The 26,800-nt window shown below is 61.6% G+C and overlaps 1 protein-coding gene across 4 annotated transcripts in view; it reads right to left on the reverse strand.

Moving 5' to 3' along the window:
- SPEG (striated muscle enriched protein kinase) overlaps nucleotides 1–26,800 on the reverse strand; it is a 39,060-nt gene that overhangs the window by 2,314 nt on the left and 9,946 nt on the right. Inside the window, exons 2-40 of one of the 4 annotated variants that reach the window (XM_066190102.1) lie at nucleotides 25,236–25,275; nucleotides 24,116–24,150; nucleotides 23,631–23,720; nucleotides 22,987–23,368; nucleotides 20,416–21,911; nucleotides 19,305–19,448; nucleotides 18,345–18,527; nucleotides 16,461–16,672; nucleotides 16,102–16,190; nucleotides 15,729–15,910; nucleotides 13,386–13,646; nucleotides 11,956–12,114; nucleotides 11,625–11,814; nucleotides 11,244–11,473; nucleotides 10,946–11,065; nucleotides 10,449–10,553; nucleotides 10,131–10,337; nucleotides 9,882–10,005; nucleotides 9,209–9,381; nucleotides 8,466–8,578; nucleotides 8,112–8,280; nucleotides 7,935–8,028; nucleotides 7,373–7,573; nucleotides 7,164–7,224; nucleotides 6,886–6,963; nucleotides 6,551–6,723; nucleotides 6,419–6,445; nucleotides 5,952–6,104; nucleotides 5,689–5,731; nucleotides 5,526–5,594; nucleotides 3,204–5,391; nucleotides 2,926–3,078; nucleotides 2,737–2,853; nucleotides 2,487–2,654; nucleotides 2,103–2,225; nucleotides 1,747–1,911; nucleotides 892–1,564; nucleotides 565–804; nucleotides 272–495 (exon numbers count right to left, since the gene is read on the reverse strand). In XM_066190102.1, coding sequence (XP_066046199.1) covers nucleotides 272–495; nucleotides 565–804; nucleotides 892–1,564; nucleotides 1,747–1,911; nucleotides 2,103–2,225; nucleotides 2,487–2,654; nucleotides 2,737–2,853; nucleotides 2,926–3,078; nucleotides 3,204–5,391; nucleotides 5,526–5,594; nucleotides 5,689–5,731; nucleotides 5,952–6,104; nucleotides 6,419–6,445; nucleotides 6,551–6,723; nucleotides 6,886–6,963; nucleotides 7,164–7,224; nucleotides 7,373–7,573; nucleotides 7,935–8,028; nucleotides 8,112–8,280; nucleotides 8,466–8,578; nucleotides 9,209–9,381; nucleotides 9,882–10,005; nucleotides 10,131–10,337; nucleotides 10,449–10,553; nucleotides 10,946–11,065; nucleotides 11,244–11,473; nucleotides 11,625–11,814; nucleotides 11,956–12,114; nucleotides 13,386–13,646; nucleotides 15,729–15,910; nucleotides 16,102–16,190; nucleotides 16,461–16,672; nucleotides 18,345–18,527; nucleotides 19,305–19,448; nucleotides 20,416–21,911; nucleotides 22,987–23,339 — 9,460 coding nt within the window. In that variant the 5' untranslated portion in view covers nucleotides 23,340–23,368; nucleotides 23,631–23,720; nucleotides 24,116–24,150; nucleotides 25,236–25,275. Of the gene's footprint in view, nucleotides 1–271; nucleotides 496–564; nucleotides 805–891; nucleotides 1,565–1,746; nucleotides 1,912–2,102; nucleotides 2,226–2,486; nucleotides 2,655–2,736; nucleotides 2,854–2,925; nucleotides 3,079–3,203; nucleotides 5,392–5,525; nucleotides 5,595–5,688; nucleotides 5,732–5,951; nucleotides 6,105–6,418; nucleotides 6,446–6,550; nucleotides 6,724–6,885; nucleotides 6,964–7,163; nucleotides 7,225–7,372; nucleotides 7,574–7,934; nucleotides 8,029–8,111; nucleotides 8,281–8,465; nucleotides 8,579–9,208; nucleotides 9,382–9,881; nucleotides 10,006–10,130; nucleotides 10,338–10,448; nucleotides 10,554–10,945; nucleotides 11,066–11,243; nucleotides 11,474–11,624; nucleotides 11,815–11,955; nucleotides 12,115–13,385; nucleotides 13,647–15,728; nucleotides 15,911–16,101; nucleotides 16,191–16,460; nucleotides 16,673–18,344; nucleotides 18,528–19,304; nucleotides 19,449–20,415; nucleotides 21,912–22,986; nucleotides 23,369–23,630; nucleotides 25,276–26,800 lie in introns of all 4 variants that reach the window. The other 3 variants (XM_066190100.1, XM_066190099.1, XM_066190101.1) reach the window with 3 other exon arrangements.

The raw sequence follows: 26,800 nt of genomic DNA on the forward strand, positions 1-26,800 counted from the left end.
TGCAGCACCCTGACAGAGCCCAGCCAGCCTCCAAGGATACCCCAACTGCCCCACAGCACCCAGACCCTCCCACTGACCCCAGCGATTCTATAGAAATTCACAGACACCGCGACCACCCCAAAGGCCTCCCACCTTCCCCAAGGACAGAGTTCCTCCCCATTCCCAAGTCCCCCAGAGCACAGGCACACATGCACAACTTTGGGAATAAGCATGCCCCTGTTCTGTCCCTGTCCACTTCCCCATGCCACTGCACTCCTGGTGCCCCACTCACACATGTACTCCAGGGTGCCAGCACGCCGCCCCAGCTGCCGCAGCACAAGGGGGTTGTAGGTCTGGGCACTGCCAAAATCGATGATCTTGAGGGCATTTGTGCCTGAGACGATGATGTTGTCTGGCTTGATGTCGAGGTGCACAATGCGGCGGCTGTGCAGGTACTCAAGGCCCTGCAGAAGCTGCAGTACGTAGCTCACCACATCATCCTCCGAGTAGCGAAACCTGGGGGCAAGTGGCATCAGCAGGTAGCCCCACATCAGCAACTGTCCCTGGTGGCCCTCTGTCCTTTACCTGTCCACGATGCTGTAGAGGATCTCCTTGCCAGCACAGTTCTCACAGATGAGCACCAGGTAGCGGGGCGTGATGTATGCCTCATGCAGGGCCATGATGCGCTCATGGTGCAGTGCCTTGAGGATCTCGTACTCCTGCAGCACACTCTGCTTCCGCTCTGCCTCATAGGGCACAATCTTGGCCATGAAGTGCTTCCCTGTGGCATTCTCCTTGCACTGTCGGATCACCCCGAAACGGCCTCTGCGGCATAGGGCAGGATTCAGCACCCCTGCCATGGGGTGCTGTAAGAACACCCCTGGCAGAGCATCTTGTCCCACTGCTACTCACCTTGCTTTCTCGTCTAAAAAGGTATATGGCTTCTGGGGGACACCCTGCCGCAGTGCTGTGCTGTCTTTTGCCCCTGGGACCCCACCAGCAGCTGGGGGCTCCTTGGAGGATGCGGGAGTGGTGGTGGACTCCAGCACAGGGGGTGATGTGGGGGGCATGGAGATGAAGGACGTTACCATGTAGGGAGGCATCTTCCGCGCAGGTGTGGTGTTGGGGGTAGGAGATGATGTGGGGGCTGAGCTGGGTGTGGTTGACATTGGTGAAATGGTGGGGGACTTGGAAGGAGACAGAGGCTGGGGTTGGGGGGAAGTGTCCGTGGGGGGTGCCAGGGAGCCCTGAGTGGGGGTGTCTGTATGAGGAGAGGCAACAGTCCGAGGGGGGGTGAACATCAGCTCAGGGGGCACATAGACAGTGATGTTGGGTGGAAGCTCAGGATCCAGTGGCATGCCCTCTTCATGGGGTGCAGGGAGTGGAAGGACCCCTGTGGGGGCACCCTCCTGTTCTGCTCCAGCTGCCTTCTGTACCACTCCCCTGTGCTTTCGTGGCGGTGTGGTGGGAGGGGGCCCTGCGGCCACCGGCTCCAGCTGCTCCTTTGGTGTCTGGGTTGACCAGCTGGAAGCCACCTTCTCGGGAATGGGGACAGCAACATCCTTGGCTGGGGCAGCTCGGGCATCTGCAGGGAGAAAATGGAGGTGTGAGCCAGGTGGGGGTAAGCTAGGAGTGGACTGTAAGTCACATCTCATTTCCCAAAGCCCTGGGGGGCAGATGCTGTGGGACTCAAGGATCCCCAAAGCACCCCAGAGCCCACAGGTGACACCATGGCCACCCCAAACCCACAGGACAGGGCTTGCTCACCTGCTGCCTCAAGATGCACCTTTACTGAGGGGTTGCTGTAGGGTCCCTGCCCAGCCTTGTTGACACAGGCCACACGAAACTTGGCAGTGCTCCCGGGAGGAAGCTCAGTCACGTTGAAGTAGCAGTCAGTGATACCAGTACTGACAATCTTCCACTCATGCTCCCCTGCCGAAGCAGAAGTAAAGTAAGGCAAGGGCCGACCAGGGACAGGGGCAGCCTACTGTCCCCCGTCCTTGATTCTGCCAAGCCACAGGGGACAGCCAGGACACTGAGTGCTTTTTTCCTGGCTTTTGTCCCCTCTGTGAGCCCATATTCCTGGCTGCGGCTCCCAGGGGATGGGAGGCAGCACCACATACCATCCAGTCTGCGCTCCAGTGTGTAGGTGCAGGGGGCTTTGCTCTCAGCGGGCTTCCACAGCACAAGCACCGTGTTCTTGTACTTCTGGGGGATCTCCGGGGTGCCTGGCCGCCCAGGGAGCCCTGCAAGGGTACAGACAGGGTGGGCTGGGTGTCCAGCCAGGGGCAGAGCAGAGCTGCTGCAGTGAGACTGCATAACTGTCTTGGTTTAACAACGCATGGGTTCAGAGATGCTGGAAATGCTCATGCAAAACCAGCCTGTCCTCTTTCAAAAGCCCCAGTCTCTTGCAGATGTGGAGAGCAGTACTCAAGTGACCTGCACCAGCTGGTCCCCTGCCATGTGCCTGACTCATGCCCTTCCTGAGGTCCCCCCAGCCTCCTTACGTGCCACAGCCAGTGTGCAGGAGCTGATGGCTGTGCCCAGGATGTTGGCAGCTGCACACTCGTACAGCCCTGCATCCTTCCTGGAGACCTTGGCAATGGTGAGCATCTGACGTCCGTCTTTGCAGGAGACAACATTCAGCCCACTGTCTGGCTGAAGGGATCTCTTGTCTGTAGCGGGGGGAAAGAGGAGAGGGATGATATGGTGCCCTGTCAGAGCCCACCCACTGAGGCAGTATAGGCAACCCCCCACCTTTCATCCAGAGGATCCGTGGGGTTGGGCTGCCAGCAGGAAGGCAGCAGAGGGTCAGCGCCTCACCCTCCAGCAGCACCTGGTCCTTCAGCTTGATGTGGAAAACAGGGGGGAAGTCTGGAAAGCAGAGTTAGGGTTAGGCTGGGATGGGGATACACACCCACCATCCCATCCTGGGGCTGCACCTACCCGATTCACTGGGTGTATGTGGCCGGCGGGCGGCGAGTGCCTCCTCCCGCAGAAGGCTGGCAGGGATGCTGGGCTGTGAGGCCATTTTCTCCTTCTTTCCCCGGGAGAGCCCCCAGCGCTCCCAGCGGGACCTCTTCTGACTGTCACTCCCACCTGCGGGCACCCGGGGCAGGTGAGAACGGGGCCAGGCCATGGCGGCTACCCCTGCCATGCCCACAGCGACTGGGCCATGGGGTTGCCAGCAGCAGTTCTCTGCAGGATCCCCTCTCGTCGCTCACCTTTGGCAGAGGCAGAGGAGCCTGTGCTGGCCTCGGAGCGCAGGGACTCAGCAGAGGGGGCGGGGGCGGGCCCTGGTCGCAAGGTCTCACCCTCGGAGCTGGTGCGGCGAAGTTCTCGGGGTCCCTCGCCCTCCGGTCGTTCGTCCGACACGCTGCGTAGCCGTGCCGAGACCCGCTCCATTGTGGCACTGATTTTCCTCCGCACAGCCACCGCCGGTGACTCGCTTTCCCCACCACCACCTGGCTCTGACTTAAGGCTCTCTGAGTCCCTCCGCTCCCTGGAGCTGGCCAGAGCCATGCTCCAGGAGAAGCGGCGCCCACCAGATGGGGTCTCACTGCCTCTGTCCTCGCCCATGCTCTTCTTCCTCTCAGCAGGCGGGGTCCGCTTGAGGAGTATGGACATCCTCCGGAAGAAGCCCCCATCCTTCTCCACTTCATGCAGGTCCTGCACCGACTTGGACTTGGCTGCCAGCCCGGTGGGCCGGTCCCTGCGCAGCTCCAGGGGCACGCCGGCCGGTGTAGGACGGTAGATGCCCTCATCAGATACTGGGGGGCCGGCCAGGTGCCGGTCCTCGGAGCGGGAGCGGGTGAGGAGCTTCAGTCCCCGGGTGAGGGATGATTCGCGGCCCCGCTTGAATTTGGCCTCAAAGACCTCCTCCGAATCAATGTCCTGGATGACCAGGGAGCTGGAGGAGCCAGTGGGCTTCACCTCCCTCTTTGATGCTGGTGCTGGTGTAGGGGGCTTTGCAGGGCTGGCCGGTGGGGTCTCCCTGATGTTTGGTGGGGGCTCACTGGTGGTTGGTGGCGGCTTCTCGGTGGCTGGCTCCCCGCCTTGCATGGCTCCCATGGCTTGCATCATCTTGGCATAGGAAGACTTTATGTGGGTTTGGGGAACAGGGGTTGTGGGCTTGGGTGGGGTGAGAGCTCCTGTCCTGGCAGCCCCCTCCCCACTGGCTCCAGCAGCCTTGGTGGGTATCTTCTCTTCCTGTCCCTTGTCCGTGGGTTTCTTCCCTGTGATGGTAGCAGCCTTGCTGGCCCCAGGTGGGCCATGTTCCTCAGAGATGCGTCTCCTCCCTGAGGCAGGCTTTGCATGGGGAGTCTGAGGAGCAGTGATCTCTGCTGGAGGGGGTGTTGGTGTGCTTGGGGTGTCTGGTGGCACTGTGGGCCGAGCATCAGAGAGGGCAGAGAGAGAGGGGGACTCCTTGAGCCGTTGGGTCTCCAGGCAGGCCACTGGGATCTCCAGAGGTGCACCGGAACGTCTGTGCCGGACGACAGGCTCAGCGTCCCCATGGCTGAAGGAGCTGCTCTTCTGCAGCCGGCACTCAGTGGGGGGGAGACGCGGTGAGGTGGCTTCACTGGAGGCTGCCCGCACCAGCCGTGGCACTACTGGTGCCTCCAGCCGGGCTGACCTTGAGACTTTCTTGTCAGGGCTGACCCCCAGGGTCTCCAGGAGGGGACCCCGCAGGCCACTGACCTTACTGTCCCCAGAGCTGCCCCGCAGCAGCCGCTGGCGCATCAGCTCCAGGCGCTGGGCGTGGTCATCCTCCCCCCATACCACCTTCCGCCTTGGCAGCTCCATAGAGGCTGCCTTGGCCAGGGCCCGGCGGGGGTCCCGGGATGCCTCAGCCCCCTCCTCAGTCCCTGGGAGCTGTTGAAGCAGCAGGGCACTGTCAGCAGAGCTGCCCCTCTTCAGCTCTGCCCGACGGGCACTCCCTGGGGACTCCAGGCTGGAACCCTTCCTCATGGCTTTGCGAGGATACTCTGGCCGCTTCTGGGCTTCAGGGGCTTCCTCATCAGAGGAGCCAGGAGCCTCCATCTCTGCACATGGTCGCCGTGGCCCAGCACCCCTTGGCCGCTTCCCCAGGGCCACCCCAGGCTTTCCTGTGCCCTGGTTCTGCCAGTCCATGGCGGAGGTATCCCCCTCTGGCTGCAGCCCCTCGAATGTCCCAATGGTTTCATCATCTGTGGGGATCTCATTGAGTGACATGCGGGAGCCAGAGAACTCCACCTGGTGTGGCATGGGGATGAAGGGCAGCTCATCCAGGTCATCTGAGTCTGAGGAGGATGACAGTGCTGGTGACTCCTTGAGATGCCGGGGCACAGCAATAGAAAGGTGGTTGGACGTGTCCTCCAGCAGCTCTGGGATTGGCCGCAGCACCATGTTGCACTTGTAGCTGATCTGTGAGCGCTGCAGCCAGCAGAGAAGGCTGGATCAGGCCCAGGTGTGTGGCATGGCATCATCTTTCCATTACACATTAATGCACCCATGCTGCCCAAGACACTATCCCACCTGCCTCCTCCCTCCCCAGCCCCTGCCTTCACCTGCCATTTCCGACGGGAGATGAAGAGCTTGAGGTGGTCAGTGCTGATGACCTTCCCCTTGGCCAGTGTCTGTGGGGTGAGGGAATAATGGTGTCCCTTGGAGCCTTCAGCAGGCTCAGGGAACCCCGTGGCCTCTTGGCTTTCGGTCTGAGCCCAGGCTCACCTTGAACCAGGGATGCTCCAGGGTCTGTTCTGCATTGGGTCTCCTGTGAACCGACACCATTGGGTAAGAACCACCCAGGCTTAGGGGCTTTGGCCAGGGGAAAAGGGGCAGGAGTGTCTGGCTGCCCATGGTGCACCCCAGGAGAGTATTGCAGCCAGCCTTGCCCTTGGGCACCCCAATGCATGGGCGTCCCCACACTCCCTTGAGCACAAAGCTCATGCTGAAGGGGCAGGGGATGGGGAAGGGGACCCTCCAGTACTCACAGCTTGTCATTGACCAGCACTTTGATGACGAAGCCCTTGGCTTCCCGGGTGAGCCCCTGGAACATCCTCTCCTCAAAGGCCACATTGTAGTTGCGGATGTTCATCAGCGTTGTCTTGTCATTCTCCCCCACAAAGGGGGAGATCCCTGTCAGGCTGCCAAGGAGGAGACACTGTCACTGGGCCATGGGGCCATGAAAAACAGCATGGCAAATATAGAGAACTGAGGACAGGAACCCAGACCCCATCTCTGGGGTCATGGGGACACGGGAAACAGCATGGCAAGTACAGGAGACTGAGGACAGGACCTCAGACCTCAGTCCTGGTGCCATGAGGAGGGCAGAGGTAGGAGCAGCTGGGAAGGAGGCTGAGTCTGTAAAGAGTCATGTGTATGGTCACAGCCTCAGCTCTGGAACTGGTGAGGGTGTGGAAAGGGTGTCCCTCCTGTGAAGACACACCAGGGCACTTACCAGAGGTATGCAATAACCCCCACAGGCCTGCAGAGAGGAGAGCACAGTTACTGCACATCACAAGCCCTCTAGGGTGCCCAGTCTCTCCTGGCATAGCAGGGAGCCCACCAACCACCCAAGGACCACCCTTACCAGATGTCAGTGACGCTGGAGACAGGGGTCTGGTTGACAATCTCAGGGCCCACGAACTCAGGGGTGCCATACTTGCAGTACTGTGGCTCCTCAGACGTCAGCTCCTGTGCATTGCCGAAGTCACAGATCCGGATCTGTTCGCTGCTCAAATCTGCCATCAGGAGGTTTTCTGGCTACAGGACAGTGCAGAGCAGAGGGGAGCTTGGCAGGAGGCAGAGGCTTTCCCCGGGGAACAAATATTCCCTGTCAGCAGGACTACTCCCCACCCAGTGCACCAGGAGCCCTTCACTGGAGGCACCAGGCAGGAGGAGGAGTCTGTAAAGACCCACACTCACTTTGATGTCCAGGTGCAGGACACTGTGCTGGTGCAGGTAGCAGATCCCTTCCAGGACCTGCCGCATGTATGACCGGACCTGCAAGAGATGGAGTGATGAGAGTGGGCAGCCCGAGCATGAGTCAGCCACACACAGGCCCTGTGCAGAAGAGAATGTGGGCTGTGGCCCCCTTAGTAGCCTGATACAATGAGCACTGCACATCTCTAGGCTGGGACAGACCCCACTGTTCCCAGGATCCCTCCCTTCAACATCACTTTGCTCCCACAGTGTTCGCTCACCTCCGACTCACACACTGAGGGCTTCCTCGCCATCCTGTCCAGCAGCTCTTCTTCAGAGCAACTGGGCCCCAGTCAAGGAGCATAGAAATTCCATACTCCATTGTGCTCCACACCCAGCTCCTCTGCACCCACTCTGCCCACCTGTTCCCCCCAAAAGCCTCCCCTCCTCCCTTGTGCTGTGCACCCATGGAGCAGTGCCCAGAGGATACAGCTCCATGACCATGATGATGGCATTCTTCTTCTCAAAGGCATCGTGGAAGAAGACTATGCGCTCGTGGTCCAGCTGAGAGAGAATGTGCAGCTCCCGCCGTGCTGACTGCTTGGCCTTGGTCCTCCCAGGGATGAACTTGGCGGCGAAGTCCAGCCGGGTGCTCTTCTCTGTCACCCTCCGCAGATAGGAGAAAGCCCCCCTGCAATTCAGCAGTAGGGGTAAGAGAGGATAAGAAGGTGCATGAGTAGGAGACCTCCCCCTTCCCTGAGCAGCTGGCACAGGCACCCACTCTGCAGGGAGGTGCTTGCAGTCTCAGCGGCTCTCTGTTACCATCCACTGGTCACAGAGACTCCAAGCCTGGCCTTTTTCTGACCATGCCAGGTCCCCACCCTAAGCTGGCACAGGAGCATCCACTGACAGCTGAGAGGAGCCCCAGCACACCAGGATCTGGCATATAATGGAGCTTAGTCCCCTATGTTAGAGCCCCAGAGTGCAGCCTGGTTCCAGTACCCCACTCCCTGCAGTGCCCAGGATGCCCCATTATGCCAGTGGCCACCTACCTCCCAATCTCCTCATGCACATCATAGTAGTCGGTCAGGCGTCGTGCCTTGTGCAGTGCATCCTCCTCCATGGTAGTATCAGCAGTGGGCTGGGCTGGGAGAAGAAAAGGCACTGGCAAGGGGCTGGCCAGACACCCAGTCTTTACCCTCAGGGGCTGGGGAGCCAGTCAGCCATACCTGCCCGGACCACCAGCTCTGCTTTGCAGGAGACCTCCCCAGCCAGGTTCTTGGCTGTGCAGGTGTAGACGCCACTGTCAGGCTCAGCAGCACCCAGCACCACCAGTGAGCACTCATTGTCCTCATATACGAAGCTCAGGTGGCTGCTCTCCTCCAGCAGCTCCCCGTCCTGGGGGTGGCAGAGGCATTGGGGGCGTCCTATCCCATCCCTGATCAACTCCCACCACCCTTTCCCCATGGGTAGGGCAGGGGACACATCCTTGATCACCAGTGCATCAACGCAGGTGAGGCAGTGAAGTGTGGTGGGTCTGGTGGGAATATGGTTCAGGAAGGGATTGGGGGCTTCCAGCCCACCTTGTACCACATGATGTCTGGCAGCGGTTTCCCCTCCACCACCACAGCGAATCGTGGTGTCTCCCCTTCTTGGGCATCGATGTCCTCCATGATGGACTCAAAACGCGGTGCCTCTGCCAAGAGATGGGGCATGGGGCACCATGGGGCAGTGTCAGCCCCCTGCCACTGGCATGGAGTGTACAGCTGTGAGGCACTGCAAGGGGCACTGTGGTAATGCATCTCACATTACATATGGAAATGGGGTACTGTGGGGCATTGTGGAGGTGTCCCCTATGGTTCTTGGCTATAGGGAACTGGGTGCAATGCCTCACAATTATACTCAGGGATAGGACACCCTGCAGCAGTGCCACCCATGGCGTATTTCAAAGGGACACCATGAGGCACTGCCTCCCCATGTGCACAGTCATGGGACACACGGGACACCTCTGCCCAGGCCAGACATAGGTACGGGGAACCAGGCAGCAGTGCCAATGCATGGTTCATGGTTTTTCAACCCCATGATTGCCACCCCATTGCACAGCATCCCCACAACATATGAGTGTGAAGCACTGTGGAGCAGTGTCATGCTATGGGGGCAATGCCCACATGGCACATGGGCATGGGGCACCATAGGGCAGTGCCCCCCTCCAAGGAAATGCACCCGCCCCCTCCTCCCCCAGCATATGGGCTTGGAGCACCATAGGGTGATGCCACACCCCAGCAGAGGGGCACGGCCCCCCAGTGCAGGGGGCAGGAGCACCTACCTGCGAGGCGGAGGCGGAGGGTGCAGTGGGCAGTGCCGTGGCGGTTGCTCACCTCACAGGCCAGCAGCCCCCCAGCTCCCTGGCCCACACGCAGCAGCCGCAGGCAGTGCTGGTCGTCGTCTGGCATCATCATCTCACACGTGCCCTCCAGTTCCCCCAGAACCTGCCCACCCCTGCAGGCACACCAGCTGTCACATCACAGCTACACAGGCAGACCCACTGCCCCATTGATAGATCCCGCCCCACAGCCCCGTGACCAGCTCCTTACTCACAGTCAGCCCCAGTTCCCACCCCGCAGCCCCCACAAAGCACTCACATCCCCTGCCCCATTGATAGATCCTGCCCCACAGCCCCGTGACCAGCTCCTTACTCACAGTCAGCCTCAGTTCCCACCCCGCAGCCCCCACAAAGCGCTCACATCCCATTACTAGCTCTGCCTCCTCAATGGCTCTTGCCCCTTAATACCCCACAGATAGCACACCACAAATCACCCCCACAACTCTTTGGAGCCCTGGACATCATCCTTGTGTGCAGACCCAGACCAGCCCCAGGGAAGAAGCCTCACATACACATACACAGTGGGCTGCATAGAGAGGTGGAAGTCCTTCTATATGCATCTTGTGGGGTGATGTTAGGCAGGGGGCAGGCAACAAGACACAGCGTCATGTCCTACCTCTTCCAGGTGACAGTGGCCTCCACATGGTTGATGGTGATGGTGATGGAGGCTGGCTGACCTTCTACCACATACACCACATCTGGCTTGTCCAGGATGACTGGGGCCTCCTCCAGATAGGGACCTGCCAAATGCATTTTCACCAACCCCTGCTCACTCCATGCCACCCAGCCCTGGGCAGCTTACCAGCCAACAAGGGACAGAGACCTCTACCCCAGCTACCCACTCCCTCCCCACTGCCCTTCTCACCCCGGTCCAGGAGCTGCACGGGCCCCACAGGTGGGGAAGGCTTGCTGTTGGTCTTGGGAGTGGCAGTGATGACACGGAAGAGGTACTGGGCACCCTTGGTCAGCCTGTGCACTGTGTAGGTGGTGTCCTGCACACCGGTCACCAGCACCACCCACTGCATTGTGCCCAGCACTTGCATTTGCACCACATAGGTCACCGAGTTGGGGTCTGCAAGGGGAGAGGGTCAGTGCGGAGCCCCTGGCATGGAGCCACCCCATGTGCCCCATCATGGCATTGCCCGCCCCCTGCCATTCCCCTGCCCATACCCTGCCCCCTTACCTATGGCAGCATCCAGCCACTTGGGCTTGTTCCATGTCAGCGTGATGGCTCTGCCGGTCACTGAGGCCACAGTGGGGGGCCCGTCTGGGGGGGTTGGCACCACATCTGCATGGGGAGGTGGGCAGGGATATAAGCATAGCCACTGCCTCAGCTTATCCGGGCATCTGCCTCACGCTCTGGGAGATACTGACTGAGGGGGTGGATGAGGCCAGCAATTCTTTCTGGTTTCCTGGTAGGGGCTCAGCCTGCGAGGCCCTGTGGGACTGGCACTGGTCCATGCAGGACCTAGTGGTCCAGGGATGGATCTTGACCGCACAAGATAAGCACTGCACTGCTGGCCCCACTTGTAGTTTGGATTAGAGACCTCCTGAGGTCCCCTCCATCCTAAACTGCCCTGTGATCCTATTCCCCTAGGACCTTGTGACAGTCCTGGGGCACAGCCTGGCAGGGTGGCTGTGAGTGGCCACACATCCCAAGTGGTGTCTGCTGCTACTTACCGGTGACATAGAGATGCGCATAGCATGTGGCTTTCCCCACTTTGTTGGCGATGACACTTTTGTAGACACCAGCATGTGCGTGGCTGACAGCCGTGAATACCAGACGATGGATGTCTTTATCTGGTGGAGAACAGGGGGACACAGGTAAGACCCCACCAGCTAAGTAGCACAGAGCTCCCCTTCCTGCCTCATGGGGTGTAAAGGTCTGGGGGGTGATGCTTCCTCCAAGGGTGTTCCCTCTTCTCCCACCCCATGTAGAGGGACCCCAGGGGGTGTGGAAGGCAACGAGGAGTCCTACATTGCATCATCTTGCGGTCATCAGTGCTGTCAATTCGGGAGCCATTGTGGTACCAGGTGATGGAGGGGTAGGGCATCCCGGCCACCTGGCACTCCAGCATGGCCTCCTTCGACTCCACCACGTCCAGGTTGTGCAGTGGCTTCAGGAAATCAGGCATGGTGAAGCACTCTGCCTCTGTCTCCACCTGCTCTGGCTCCTCCGGGATGGATGGCATCTTCTCCAGCTTAGAGCTGCAAGAGTCCAGACATGCTTATGATGGGAGCATGGTGCAGTGCCCCCAGCTCAGCCCCAGCCCTAGGCTTTGCATAAGCCTGTTGTATACCAGGTCCCAGAGGGGAGCAAGCAGGGGGAAGCAGATTCCAGTGACCATCCAACTCTTACATCTGGGAGGCTGCAGATGGCCTTGGCTCCTCCACATAGAGCTCAGCGGAGCACTCCACATGGCCATGGGTGTTCCTGGCAGTTGCCTTGTACTGCCCTTCATCTTCACTGCCCACGTGCACGATGACAAGTGAGTGCAGCCCTCCATCCTGCTGAATCCGCACGTTCTCCCCCTCCTGCACTGGCAGGCCTGTGCAGACACACGCACCAGCATCAGCAGCAGCATTGCCTGCAGTCCCAGCCAAGTGCTGCCTTTGGGTGCCGCCCCCAAGGAGATGAGGAGAGGTCTCCTTGTAGGGCCCTTGGCAAGCTCTCTGAGCTTGGGGGTTACCAAAGTGAGTCCAGGAAACCATCGGAGGAGGAGTCCCACTGATCATGCAGACAAAACGCGCTGTCCGCCCTTCCACCACATCCACATCCTCCAACTTGCGGGTGAAGAGCGGCTGCACAGAGGGCTGCACCGTCAGCCGGGCGCTGCAGGTCAGCTCATCTGTGAGGAGAGCAGGCACTAGTGAGCCCCCACAGCACACACCTGTGCAGGTCAGGAGGCAGCCTGTGACCCCTCCCGGCTGCAACCCAGCAACCAGTGTGGCTGCAGGTGAGCACACCCTGTACATGGTGCAGGCTGAGCCCAGGTGTGTGGGGTTCTAGGCTCTGTCCCTGTGCAGGGCAGGGGGGTACAAATATGTGCAAGGTCCCCAGTCCCAAGGCTGGGGCTCTGAGGGCAGCAGGCACCTCTTTCCTCTCTGCAAAGCAGTACAGGCGCCAGCAGCAAGCTGAGGTGGGAGGATGCCCTGCCCTCCCCATAGGGCAGGAGATGACAGCTGGCCTATCCCCTTGGGGACAGGGCATCGATGCCTAAGCAGGTAGTGCCAGCACATGTAGCATCCAAGGAGCAGCATGGGGACACAAGCACGCTCAATGCTCCAGGTGAGGGGATTTCCAGCAGGGCCCATTTTGCCATGACGGTGTTGTCACCCACCCTGGGTAAGGATGGGCAACACCATTCTCAGGCACATCCTCACCTCCCTGAGCCCCAAAGTGCTGCTACCTTCAAAGCCACACAGGCATACAGCCTCTTTCATGGAGGATTGCACAGGCACCAATCACAGGATGCAGGGAATGCTGCTTCTCCCTGCAACCCCCCCCCAGCCCTGCTACCTAGGTGGCCAGGAGAGTAGACTCTGCATGGGACAGAGCTGTGGGCAGCATGCACAGGCACAGGTGTGTCAGAGCCATGGGACAGAGGCCCATGCAACTCTTGCTGAGCTGCTGCCAGTGATGGTTTGGTGGGAGAGGTCGGGAAGCCCTGACTCCCCACCACCTCCCAAGCCAACAGAGACACATCAGTACAGGAATAGGGCGCCCAGAAGCTCTGAAGCCAGGAGACAGGGACAGCTAGACTCCAGGCCTGCATCCACCTAATGCAGCCATGGAGCAAATGCATCTTCCCATGTTTCAGGGAGCCGCATGCATGCTGGCAGAGGAGCTGAGTGGAGTGGGGTGGGACAGAGCTGCAGGGCTCAAGGTGCTGAAGCCCAAGAACTGATGCACACCAGGTTTCCCTGAGAAATCTACCCAGTGCCTGGGGCACCAACCACTCCCTATCCCCCCATCTCCTTGTACCTCACCTCCAGCACTCACAGCTACATCCCTGGGGACAAGAATCCTGAGCCCAGAGTAGGGGGGTCTATCCACCCCCCTAGGGCCAAGCCCTGAGTGAGAACCACCCCCTGGGGGAGCTGCATGCCCACCTCTTACCTTTGGCAGTGCTGAGCTTGCAGGTGTAGATTCCGCTGTCGTCTTCATGCACAGAGGTGAGCAGCAGCTTGCACTTGCGCCCATCAAAATGCATCTTGCATTTGAGCAGGGCAGGCTGGAGCAGCCGGCCCCGGGACAGCCAGTCTACGTCCATGTCTGGCGGGCCGGCCACCATGCACTCAAAGACCGCCATCTCCCCCGCCCCGACCACCAAGTCCTGCAGGGGAACCACGATGGCCAGGGACTGGCACTCAGGGCGAGCTGCCCAGGGAGGGGGGAGAGAGAGAAAGAAAGAGAGAGACGCATCTCAGCAACTGAAAAGCAACCATGAGAGGTAGCAGGGATGGAGTGGGAGTACATGCAGGGCAGTGGTTCATGCAGGGAGGGGACCTGGTGCAGCGGGCAGGGAGTGCAGCAGGGAAGGGTGGGATGGGAGGTGAGATGTGGAAAGCAGAGCTGAGCCAGGGAGGGGGCTGGGGGTGAGGGGAGGTGTCCGTGCCAGGAACACACCACACAGCGCTTTACCAAACAGATTTTATTAGAGCTACAAAAAAAAAGGGTCATGGCCTCGCAGCCCATCCCCCCCATCAAGACCCCTCCCTGGGGAGAAGAGACCCACAGCCAGGGGATGCTCCTGAGGGATCCAAGCCCTGGGGCTACAAGGGACTTGGTGGCCAAGCTGGCACCTGAGTGGCCACCATGAGGCCAAAGGGGCCAATGTTCTCCCTCCCCCCTGCACCTCACGCAGGGTGTTCCCCTGTGGGGTCCCTGGGGTCCCCTGTCTCCCGTGCTCCAAGGTGACTGTCACAGAGCTGCCACCGCACTGCAGCCCCTCCCCTACAGCCCTGGCCGCACGGCAGGCAACCGTGAGCTCAGTTTCCCGCTCCCTTTCCCTGGGCAGCAAGAGAGAGGCAGCAGAACACGGAGACAGGGACAAACGGATGGAGCAAGAGACACGACAGCATCATCTGGGCACCCTGGCCCGGCTGAGGGGGTGCCTGCTGCTCCCCTGCTGCTTCCCCCACCCCGCCTCAGTTATGCCTGCCCCAGCCACATGGCGAGCCCCTGCCCGCAGTCGAGGGCCCGCGCGTCCCCGCGGTGCATCCAGGACGAGGCGGCAGATGGAGAAGGAGGTAATAACACAAGGTGAGATCCACTGCCTAAGAGGTGTCCAACTAAGAGCCCTGCAGCCGCGGCTCTGAGAGATGCACCCCCTTATCGTACTCCCCCTGCGTACAGACAAAAACCGCAGTCAGCAAGCAGAAGGGTTAGTGCAGAAGCCACGGGACCGGCACGGACACACATGCCAGCACCGGCACGAGGGGTGCAAATGAGCAACAAGGCACGGAGCCATCTGCTGAGCTCCCCAAGAGGGCCTGGGGTTAGGCCATCGCCCCTGCAGCCCAGCTCCTGCCAGTCGTGGGACACTGGGATGGCTTCCGCTCCCACCCCCATGCCGCTGCGCTTTGCTGTAGGCTGGGAGCGTAATCCCGGCAGTGTACAAGCAGTGCAGCCAAGGCCCGGGTGGGATCGCCACAGCTCAGGGGGGCTCAGGCAGCCATCAGCAGGGAGGGCTGGGGGGAGCAGGGCACACACAGCAAAGGGGAAGAGGAGGGAGGCAGCATCAGTCATCCCCACAGGCCCCCTCCCTGGCCTTGGGGATACCAGGCAGAGCCTAGATATCAGTCCCAACTCCCCTTTACCCCTCTAAACTGCACACATACTTTGGGGTCCTAGGAGGACCACAGCAGGGCTGGGGAGCAATAGCAAGGAAAGGGGACTGGACAGTGAAGTCCCATGCATATGGGACATCGCTGGAAATGGGCAGAGAGGGACCCCTGCAAGTTGCCCTGTGCCTGGCACAGAGCTTGCAGGCAGCCTGGGGCAAGGAGGGAAAAAGTTGCAGGGCATGAGGACATGTTTCCTACAGAGCCCCCAAGGCCAAAAGCTCTCCTTGGTCAGCCAGGGGCAGCACCTCACGCCATAAGTGGGCGTGTGTGGGGGGGCGGGGACGTGGGGTAAAGCTGGGGTGTGAGAAGCACTTGGGTCTGGGTCAGATCAGTCGGGCTCTGGAACAGCAGGCCACAGGTGGGACTCAGGGCTGCACATCTGGATGAGACAGCAAGGCAGCCTGCCTTCTGCCGCAGGGCCAGCCTCTGTGGACAGCCCCAGGTACAGAGCTCCACTTTCCACCTGTGCCACCACAGGGTGGGCTGGCTTGTCCCCTTCTTATGTTGCACCACCAAGGAGGGGTCTGCAGTGGCCCCTTCCCCACAGCTCATGCAGGACACTAGAGCCAGCTGGCCTCTCAGGTTCTTGGGTGACATCCTCAGGGAATTTTACCTCTGACCTCCAGCTTGGCCTCGCACTGCTTGGTGCCATACTCGTTGACGGCCTTGCAGGTGTAGAAGCCAGTGTCAGTGTGCTCCGCTGCCAGGATGTGCAGCGTGAAGAGCCCCCGCACTCCCTCTGCCTCCTCCACATGGTGCCGGCGGCCATACTTCACTGGCTGCCTGTTTCTCAGCCTGCTCCAGACAGAGGCAGAACATCATGGTCATACCTGCACACCCAGCCTGGCTGTCCCCAAAAAAACCCTTCTCCAACACTCCCTGCTCAGGATGAGAGCTCCATGCTAACCATCGCCAAATGAAGAAGTCACTGTGCCTGTCCCCTCCTTTTCTGCCCAGCTGTGACCCCAGAGAGCAGCAGGACTCACCAGTAAATGATGGGCTTGGGCTCCCCACGGACGCGAACGGTCATGCTAACATCCTGCCCCTCCAGCACCGACTGGTCCGACAAGGATACCTGGGGAAAGAGGGGTCAGAGAATAGCAAGCACCATCTGCACACAGGACCATGCATCCCCATCACTGCACCCAGGTGTGTCTGTTCCCTATCACAACAGGAGTACCAAGGAAGTTGGTGGGGTGTAGCCTACCCAGGTGCTGGGGGGACCCCACATCAGATCACGGGGTAGGAGGACCTGACCCAGCATCTCCCAGCACCGAGGACCACAGCACCGCAGTCACAGGGCACTGTACCCCTCCACCAGGTCCTGGGGGATTCATTATCTCACCTCAAAGCTGGGTGAAGCCTTGAAGGTGGTCTCTGGGGAGCCGCGGGCAGCCCCATGCTCGGCTCTTGGCTGCAACTTCATGGCCGGTCGGTGCTGGGGGGTGCCAGACTCGGGGAACTCTTCCAGGGGGCTCAGGTACTCCTCGTCCGATGTGATGGGACTGGCCTGGCCGATGGCGGGGGGCAAGTTCCCATGCCGCTCCACAGCGGGTGCTAGCACAGAAGAGGCTGGATAAGGAGCTGGCAGCAACCGGAGCGGGGCAGGCGGGTTAGGGCACCCCTTTCCACTACCCTGCATTACAGGGGTGGACACCCACTCCACGGCACATCCCGGCTCGGCAATGGCCGGCAGCGAAAGGGTGCGTGGCCGCGCCGGGGGAGGGGGTGAGCTGCACGCCGCGGGATGATAAGGGGACGCGATATTCCGCAAGGCGACAGCAGGGCTCAAGTGGCTCTTACGCAGCAGCCCGCGCTCCCATCCTTAAGCCGCCCGGATTCCCGGGATGGCTGTCCCTGCCCGGGCCGGCACGGCTGAAGGTGACATTGGCAGCTGCGCTCCCCCCTGCAGCCCGCCCGCCCGCCGGTCCGCGCCATCGGGGGCCGGACTGGGGGACTCGCGGGGTGCGGGGTACAGGGGCCGGCGGGGACGGGATGGGGAGCGGCGAGCGGCACGGGGGACTGACAGAGCCCAGTCGCCACCACGGGGGTGCCGGCCCCTTCAGTCCGGACGCCGGAGCGCTCTCAAGCTCCCTGCCCTGCACCAGGGGAGGCGGGCGGCCTGCCCGGTACTGGGCAAGAGCTGTCAATTCATGCCCGCGCTTCCGTCATGCCCACGGGCAGCTTCCAGCGGAGAGCTGGGAGCCTGAGCCCGACCTCCCCCTGTCCGCACCCCCACCGCCCCCGAAGCACCCCGCACTCACCGGGGCCACGGCAGCCCCGCGAGCCGACCCCCGCCACACCGCCGAACCGCCGTCGGGGCTGGGCGCCTCCAGCTCGCAGCGCCGCCGGCCCGCTGAGCCCTCCCCGCTCCAGCGCCGGCCGGCCCCCGGGGCTGGGCCAGCAGCGCGGGGGAGGGCCCGCGGCGGGCCGGGGTCTGCCGGGGCCCTTCCCGGCACCCCACCGCTGTGCCCGGCCGGCCCCGCCCGGCCGCGGCTGCCCCTGGGTGTACAGTCCCGCCTAACCACGGAGCGGGGAAATTTTGGATGCTTCCAGCCCTCGGGGCAGCTCTGAGCCTCTGCCTGCCGCTCAGAGACACTCTCTTGGAATGGGGAGGGCTTTGGGGTGCAGCGGGCTGGGTATTCCCATGGCCAGTGGGGTGGGGGTCTGGTGGGGTTCTCCCCGGCTAGCAGCTTGGTGGGGAGGCAGGGTATCCCCACAGCTAATAGTTTGTGGGGGCGGGGGTCTCCCCGCGGCTAGCAGAGTGGAGCGCGGGGATATACCCACAATTTGCAGGTTGGGGAGCAGCTTGGGATATCCTCACGGTTCACATGCTGGAGGTAGGAGCACCTATATATGGTTTGCAGGGTGAGGGCAGACCCATGTACCCATATGGTCTGCAGGTTGTAGGGCAGGGTGGTGTACCCCCATGTCTAGCGGGACACAGGGGCCGGACACTGGGCTGCTTGCTGGGCACCAGCAGATGCTCACAGCCTGACCCCGCTCCCCCCACGGTAGGATCCTTCCATGGCTGCCGGGAGCACGTCAGCTGCTTCGGTTCAGACAGAGCCTTGTAGGGTAAGGAAGCCGGTTTCTTCCCAGTGACAGCAGCGCAGAGCTGGCAGCCCGCCTACCGCGGCGCCAGCCCTCGCTCCCTCCCTGTCTGCCTCACTCCTTGCCTCCCTCCTTCCCTCCCGGCCTCCCTCCATCCGCCGGCCGCGGCACTCACCGGGCCGCACGCTGAGGATGGCACTGCAGCAGGTGGCCCCCACCTCGTTGGCGGCGGTGACAGTGTACAGCCCGGCGTCGGCCACCCGGGCACTACGCACCAACAGCGTGTGGCGCTCGCCCTCCGCCTTGATGGGGCGCGTCGTGCTGCTCCGCAGCGGGACCCCGTCCTTCCTCCAGGACACTGCCGGCAGAGACGGGGGTCACGCGTGGGCAGGAGAGTCCGAGCTTTCCCGGGGTCTGCGCAGGTTCCCGCGGAGGCCAGGCACTCGTTTGCCTGCCCTGAGGACCCATTTGCCCTGGGAACCAGCCCCGGGATCCCACGGCCCTCTGACGGAGAGACCGTGCCTGGTCCCTATCTGCTTCGTGACATCCTCCTGCCCTCCAGTGGAGGCTGGAAGACGCAGTTAAAGCGGCTTGGCTTCTGCCTGGCTTTGGCAACTGGCACCGGCCCTGGATGCCCAGCTGCCCCCGCGCACGTCCTGGATACAGCGTGCCCGGAAGCTTCTGGCCGCGGGAAAGCACCTGAGCTGTCCCAACAGCAGCGCAGAGCATCAGTGAATTATAGAATGGTTTGGACTGTAAGGCACCCTGATGATCATCTAGTTCCAGCAAACCTCCCCCGCCATCGGCAGGGACGCCACCCACTAGATCAGGTTGCATCATCCGTCCCTGCCCGCGCAGGGCTCAGTAGCCCGTCTCCCACTTTCCCAACAGCCCAGCCCAGCACTGGGGGCCAGCAGACACCCTGTCCTCTGCACCCTGTCCTGGCAGGCAGTGCCCAAGCATGTCACTCCAGTCTGAGGGGAGGAAGGGCTGAAGGGGTGGGCACATCACCTCCCCTGAGACACCCAGCTCAGCGTCGGGTGTCCCATTCACACCGTGGAGCTGGGACACGGACATGCAGGGACTCCCCTCTGCCACACTCGTGCCCCTGACACCCAGCCCCAGTGTGGCTCACCTTCTGGCTGGGGGTTGGCCGTGACAATGCACTTGAGCAGCACCTCTGCCCCCACGACCACTGCCATGTCCTGGATGGGGATCTCAAAGATGGGGGCTTCCAGGGGGTCTTCACCCGCTGAGACATAGGAGTCATCTGAAGACTCTGCACAGGAAAAGATGGGCCCCGTGGCTGTCAGCAGGGTGATGCGAGTGGGTCCTGTGCCATGCGGGGCTGCATGCAGGCAGAGCATAGGTCTCCCAACCCACTGGTCAATCACAGCCTCGCTGGGCCATTAGCAGGTACTCAGGCCATGCAGTGGACAAAAAGACCACATCAGGATCCACCATGGCACAGAGCAGGCAGTAGGGACAAGACAGGGGACCGTGGGGCAGGAAGCACACAGCTTGTTGTACGTCCCCATAGGGCATAAGAGATGAGGTGACAGTGGGGTGTGGAAGAAGGAAGGTTGTTTAGCCTGCTGCACCCCCTGCCCTGAACTTGCCCTATTCCTTGCGGGATGCTGGCTGCTGCACCCCAATATATCAGCAAGCACCTGCCAGCTCCCTCCCCTCTCATGGCCCCAGCACATGGACAGAAGTCCTGGGGCTGTGCCAGGAGCCTCAGATATGTGGGCCTGGCACTTCTCTGGCTAGGGCAGAGCCTAGAAGATGTTCCCAGCCCAGGTATAGTCTGGTCTAACTGCTACATGCTGGGATGGGCAGGACATGTCTCCCCCAGCCAAGACACCTTCCCCTGGGGAAGCTTGGGTTGTGTGCCTTGCCTGGACCACCGAGTATGGCCCAGACAGGACAAGTTGCAGTGGGAGCCCTGTGCCCCAGACCAGGGCTCTATGCCACAAGTCAGCACACTGTATCTTTCCTGTGCCACGCAAGAGCTGCGGAGAAGATAGCAAGTGTTGTAACCTCAAGGCCCAGCAAACTGGCAGTCAGGCTGGTCTGTCTTATGGCACTGCTTGGTGCCAACTACCCCAGCCACCAGAGTGGTGTCCCTCCACTCCACCGCTGGGCTCCCTATGTCTCCCAGGGGCAGGCTGGAAGTTCCCCAACCCACCAAGGGGGTGGCCAGGCCAGCTCTGTGCCTGCAGGAGGGCAGAAAGCCATGCCCCTACCTAGCTCTGGAGAGGTGGGCCTGGCTCGGCGTCCCTTCCCCTTGCTCCGTGTGCTCCTGCCTTCTTGAGCCATCCGACCACTCTCCTTCTTCTCTGACACTTTCATCTGCCTTCTCTCCACCTCCCTGCCCACACCATGTCCTGCCCAGCTTCGCTCCAGACGAGCTTCCTGCTCCATCCCTGGCTTTGCCCAAGGCAGGAACCGGACTTCGGTGGGCGTCTCCGGCCGCCGGTATAGTCCGTGGGGCACAGCCAGTCGGGCAGCCAGAGCTTCGTTCAGTGCCCCAGGGCCACGGGCAGGGCCTCCGTCTGGGTACGGGCTGCCTTCAGCGGGACCTGCCTGCGAGAGGGCCACCCTTCCCTGCGGGGTGGCTTGTGCCAATGGCCACTGCTCCTTCTTCTTCACTTCCCCAGTGCCTTCTTGCTGCAGACCCTTCCTGGCAGCTGCATCCTCCACTGAGCTGGGCTGTCCAGCCACCCCACCCCCCCCCACTGGGGCTCTCTTCCCACGCTGCCCCCCTGGCAGCGGCTCCCCATCAGGTCCCACCAACACCACGCTGGAAAGTGCCAGGTGCTGGATGACGTGTGTGCTCTCTGCTGGCGGGCAGGTCTTGGGTGGCAGTGCCTTCCGTCCGCCGGTGCCCTGAGAGGAAGAGCTGCGGGGGGCACGGGGTGCAGGGGGCTCACTGGTCGTTGGGGGTGAGGGTGCCGGGGGTAACCCGGCTTTGCACAGCTCCTGGGAGCGCCGCAGCTGCTGCTTGGAGACTGTCCGCTTGATGCGGGTCAGCTCCTCTGCAAATTTGTGCTCGATGGCATAGACACGGTTGGCAAACTTGCCCCGCTCGTCAAAGGATGCGGCTTTCTGCCGGAAGGCCAAACGCCGGCACGCTGCCGTGCTGCCCGGCTCCCAGCGGCCGCCTTCCCGCAGGTCCTCCCGCGAGCCACCAGGAGTGCTGGCACGGCGCAAGCCAGTGCCAGGCTGGTCGAAGGAGCGCGTCTTGCGCAGCGGCAGGTTGGAGCGCGTGGGAAAGGGACTGTCGTGCTCCAGGCTCCTCTGCCGCTCCTCGAAGTACTGCAGCCTCTCAAAGATCCTGGAGCCAGCACGCACCAGCTTGGGGGACGCCCGGACAGAGATGCGGCCAGAGGTGTCACTCATGGGTGTCTGAGGGCGGGACTCTTGTGTGCTGCCCTGTGAGTACCCAGAGGACTTGGGCTTCTTGATCTTCTCCTCGTACTCCTCAGGAACGATGTCCTGGTACTCTACCGGCACTGAGGACTTCTTGCGAGGGGTCACGGGTGTGAAGGAGGGGACGCCAGGGCCATGGGCAGTAGGCGGCTGCAGGCATGTGCCAGCACGAGGAGATGGTGAGCGGATGATGGGTGGCTTGGCAGTCAGCGGCAGGGCAGCGGGGGATCTCGGGGGCTCTGCACCAGGCTTTGGAGAGACAGGGCCTTTGTGGAGGTCATCTCTCCGGTAGCCTCCCTGGGGGATGCTGCTGCAAGGACAGAGACAGAGGAGCATGGCTTAGAGACCACCCTTGTACCCGACTGGCTGCATCCCACCTTCTAGCCTGCACCACAGTGCCCAATGGGGCAGAGCAAGAGGGTCAAATAGTCAAGGCAGCCTTGTGACAGGGGAGATTCAAGGGGTCCCAGCAAGGGCATCTGGTCACCCCAAGATCATTGGAAGCTGGCTGGGTTAGGTGAGAGTCCTGGGCTGCTGGGACCCCTTGCCCAGGGGTACTCATGTGGAGCAGCAGGGTCATGCTGAGACACCCAGTGAGTCCCCTCCCCTGGGCCATGATGCAGACAGGACCAGGGGCTGGCGGGGGGTGCCTCAGTTTGCTGGGGTGTCCTGGTGTGCTGAGGCAGTGAAGCCTGGCCAGAGGGGGTCCCCAAGGCTGCAAGCCCTGCCCGTGCACGTGGTGTTCTGGGCACATCTTCCTATATTACTGCCCCCAGAGGGGCTCTGCAAACGCAGAGTGGAAATCATAAGGTGGAGATGAGGTTCTGGTGGAACAAGCAGCCTTAAACAAAAAAAAGAGCAAGATGGAAGTCAAAGGAGCAGGCCTGCAGGTATGGGAACCAAAGGTAGCAGGGAGGGACGGGGACTCTGAGCACATCAGCAGGATCTGGAGAGGCAGCATGTCCCTGGACCCTGCTGCCACCCGTGTACCATGGGCAGACACTTGCCAGTGTGTGTCCCAGGCTACTGTGCACCTCCAGTTCTCCACACTGTTGGCAGCACAGAGCACCATGGTGGGGTGGAACGGGAAAATACCCATGGCATAACCTGCGGGTGGGGTACTGCAGCTCAAGCAGTGGCACAGGGGATACCCCCAGCCTCAACCTGGCCACAGCAGAAAGGGACCCCACTCTACATCACCCCCAGGCTGCATTGCTCCCACCTTCTCACTGAGACCAGGCTGCCTACTGCTCAGAGTCCCCACTCCTCATCTGGGAAGGTGAAGGCAAAGAAAGCCCGGGTGGAGGGAAGGAGATGGCTGCAGGGGTTGGAAGGAGATGGCCCCAGCACGATGTCCCCTCCGTGTGCTTCCCCTGGCTACTTACACATGGAGTGAGAGCGCCCGTCCTCGGTACAGGCTGAAGGCGCTGCCGTACGGGTCGCTGGCCACCGAAAGGCTATCCTCTGACCCCCAGCTTGTGCCCACCAGATTAGCCCGTGATGCCCGCACCAGTGGCTCCACGCCCAGGTGCCGGACCTCGGCGCCACGGGGGGCCGGCGTGTTTGCTTGCCTTGGGGTTCCCTGCGGCTGCGGCCAGGCAGCGGGACGGAGGTAGGGTCCCCGTGCAGAGAGGCTGGCATCCGTCTCCTTCTCCACCACAGTCTGCTGGCTGCCTGACCAGCTGGAGCGCTCCTCTGCCTGTGACAGGGCCAGCACCGAGGTCGGCGTTGTGTTCATGGAGGCGTCCACGAGGGTGTCAGACCCACCTGAGAGAAGAGGGATGAGCCGAGACTGGTTGCCTGCAGGGACAAGCTCAGTACCCTGCTCAGAGAGGGCTGAAACCACCATGGGGTGTACCAGCATGTCCTGAGCAGCACCCTGCTGCCTCAAGCCCTCTCCCCTTCGTGTGGGTGGATCACAGCTCCCTCTTCACGGACATCCCCAAAGCCTGGCCAGCAGAGGCCTTGTGGGGAGTCTTGGCCAGCGGCCAGTGTCAGGGCTCAGTGCCAGCCAGGTGTCCCTGCTCACCCGTGGGGGTGCTGAAGGCCGTCTCATCCTGGAGATCACTGCGCTGTGTCACCTGGGGGTCGCTGGATTCATCCTCACCTGTCTCCGAGTCTAGGGTGTGAGGGGAGAGTAGAGAATGAGAGTACAGAGAGACAGCAGACCACACTGGTACTGCCTGTTGCAGACCCATCGGCTCCAGGAGCAGGAGAGCAGTGCCCAGGCAGCTCCAGGGCAGGAGGCATGACTGCAACCTGCAGGGACAAGCTGCCAGTAGGGGAAAGCAGGACTAGGAGTGGGAAAGTCCGGCAGGGCAAGGGGAGGCAGGAACAGTGTTAGATGATGGGAGGAAAGGAGGCAGTGCCAGCAGTGGGGACGCAGCTGGCAGAGGCAGCACAGGGACAAAAAAGCAGGGCAAGGGGACAGTGGAAGTGACAGAGCAGAGTGGCAGGCTGGGGCACAGGGTCCACTCTGGGGACAGAGATGGCACTAGGAAGGGGTATTCCTACCGTAGCTTTGTTTCCTGCAGGAGCGGAAAACTTCGCTTCCATAGGGGCAGCAAGAGAGAGAGAGACATCAACACCCGGTTATCGGCCCGGCCTGCGGAGACGCGGGGGGCAGCAGGGGGGTCCCTTGTCCCCAGCACTTCCCCACCATGTCTCCACTCTGCACCACATTCACTGCACACCACTCCAGTGGTGCACACAGACCCTCTCTTTGCACACACCATCCCACCTGTGCACTACACAGCACCACTCCCTCCCCGTGCCACAGCCACATCCTGCCCAGCAGGACAGCCAGCCCTATCCTTGGAGATGCTAGCCTCACCGCTGCAGTATCCACACATCCTTCTGTGCTCTGCAGCGCATCTCAGCCTGCAGCTGACCCTCCCCAGTCTGTGCCCCAGCCTGGTGTTCCTAGGGATGCTGGAGCACACGGACACATGTCCATGTGCACACAGCCTCTCCCTGGCATGTACGAGTCCATCCTCTGCCCCACCAGTTCAAGTGCTGTACAATACAGCTCCACAGCACACCTGTAGTTGATAAAGCCAAAATTCTCAGGGCAGGGCATCACTAAGAGCTGCCCCCCACCGGGCAGGATGTGGCAAGGCCATTTCAGTATCACCCTAATGTCCCATTCCAGGAAAGCTAGTGCCATGCTGCCAGGGAAGGACTGACTTTCCTCCTTGCCACTGCCCAAGCCCTCACAAGCTGCAGCAACAATCCCTGCAGTGAGGAACATGCCCCCAGCCCCACTACTGCTCCTCTCCATTGCACTCTTAGGGCATGTAGGGGGCCACACTGCTTCCCCCCACTCCAAGTCGCCCCTCTGCAGCCCAGCACATGACCAGCTGCTGCCTGCAGATTCAGATTCCCAATCAGATTCCCAATCCTGGCCACAACCGTCTGGCAGCCTCTGAACAAGTAGAGCTGCAGGGCCAGGAGCAGACCAGATGCATAGGGGACACTGTGAGCTTCTGGTTGACTGGGACCCTATTTTGTAGCTGGCAAGAGGCCATCCAGCCCTGCACAGCCTCTGCTCGCTGCCCCTTGTAGCATGGTGGTGGACCCCATCCCAACACACTTGGGGTGGTGGGGGGAGTTGGGTCCTGGTAACTCAACGCACCATGCGTGAAGCGCCCAAAGCGCCGCGAGTGGCCGGTCTTCTGCAAAGGAAAAGAGAACAGAGGGTTACCCATGGCATGGCGATTCATACCTGCCATGCACGCATGCCACACCACGCCACGCCTTGCGCACACACACACACACATACACACACACACACACATTCCGTCCCAGCACAGCACCTCTCTCACCCTCTCTCACCAAAAACTGCTCACACACACTCTGGCACGACATACGTCATACCTCTCATGGCCTCCCACTGGCAGAGCACACCTGGCACCACTCACACGCGCCCTCGCTGCACACCCACGGGTACCCACAGGCACACGCCCCCGCGCACACGCAAAGATGGATGGGTGTAGGTGGGCACGTGTAGCGCATGCCCAGCCACGCACTCACACACACACCTGTGCGCACGCGCGCGCACACACAGAGTCCCCTTGGTGATGGCACTGGGCACCCCCAGCCCTGTGTTGCAGACCAAGCCCAGGAGTGACAGTCCTGGGCATCCCAGATGCCCCAGAACTGCTGCCTGCAGCTGGTATAGCCTGCAACGAAGTCTTTGCCTGGGCTGCTGCCCAAGTGCTCTGCAGCCCCTTCAAAGCCACACAGCCAGCATGGGGATTTCGCCAGCTAAATGTCTTCCAGGCACTGGCCCAGACTCCACCATGGCCAGTGCCCCAGCATGGGGACAGCATCCTCCATCCCCTGTAGAGGCCATGCCAGCTGAGAGAGAGGCTGCCTGGCAGCACGGGACTGGCCTGTTGGTGCGGGGTTGGAGGCAGAGGGACTTTGCTCACCCATGCCGTCTGGGCAGGCAGGTGGGACTCGAGCATGGGGTGAAAGCACCAGGGGCTCCCTGCCAACTTGGCTGCCCTCTGCGCTGCAGCCCAGAGCTGGGCACTTGTGTGCCAGGAAGGGACCAGCGGAGGGCAGCCTGTCTGCCAGACCCGGTGTGCACCTACGCCATATCCCAGGAAAGCAGAGGGACAGGGTGATCTCGAAGGCAGGCAGGAGTGGGAATGTGGAGTGCAGACAGGCAGGGTTGGGCTACCAGGACTGAGCATCCTTCCCAGCCAGTCTGGGTGACAGGGTCTCCCCAGGACACTGAAGGCCTATGCCCTGTCTACCCAGTGTGGAGCCCAGGGCTGGACACCCAACGGTCCTGAAGCCCTTCGCTCGACCAGTCCCTCCTGCCCTGCCACTCCTCCAGCTCCCAAGCAGGTCACAGACAGCCAGACCCCAGGGACAGCCAGCCACCAGGGACGGACAGCCAAGCATGGAGAGCAGTTAGTTGCCCTTGAAGGGCAGCAGGCTCATTTCACAAGATCCAAAGCTGCTGTCACTGCAGTGGCAGACCCTGCACACAGTCAGCGCTCAGGGGTTCCCACCAACCCCCTGCCTGAATGCAGCGCTGGCCAGAGGGCAGTGACTGCACGAGACACATTTGTATTCAGGCTGAGCCAGGCTTCACCTCCCCTTCTCGGCTGACTGTGCTGGTTCTGGCTGGCAGCCCGTCTTCCAGGCCAGGGAAGGATGAGTGATTAACTGCACCATCGGCGGATA

This window comes from Chamaea fasciata, unplaced genomic scaffold (genome assembly GCF_029207755.1).
Source record: "Chamaea fasciata isolate MVZ Bird 193981 ecotype frontalis unplaced genomic scaffold, bChaFas1.0.hap1 SCAF_8, whole genome shotgun sequence".
Classification (NCBI taxonomy): domain Eukaryota; kingdom Metazoa; phylum Chordata; class Aves; order Passeriformes; family Sylviidae; genus Chamaea; species Chamaea fasciata.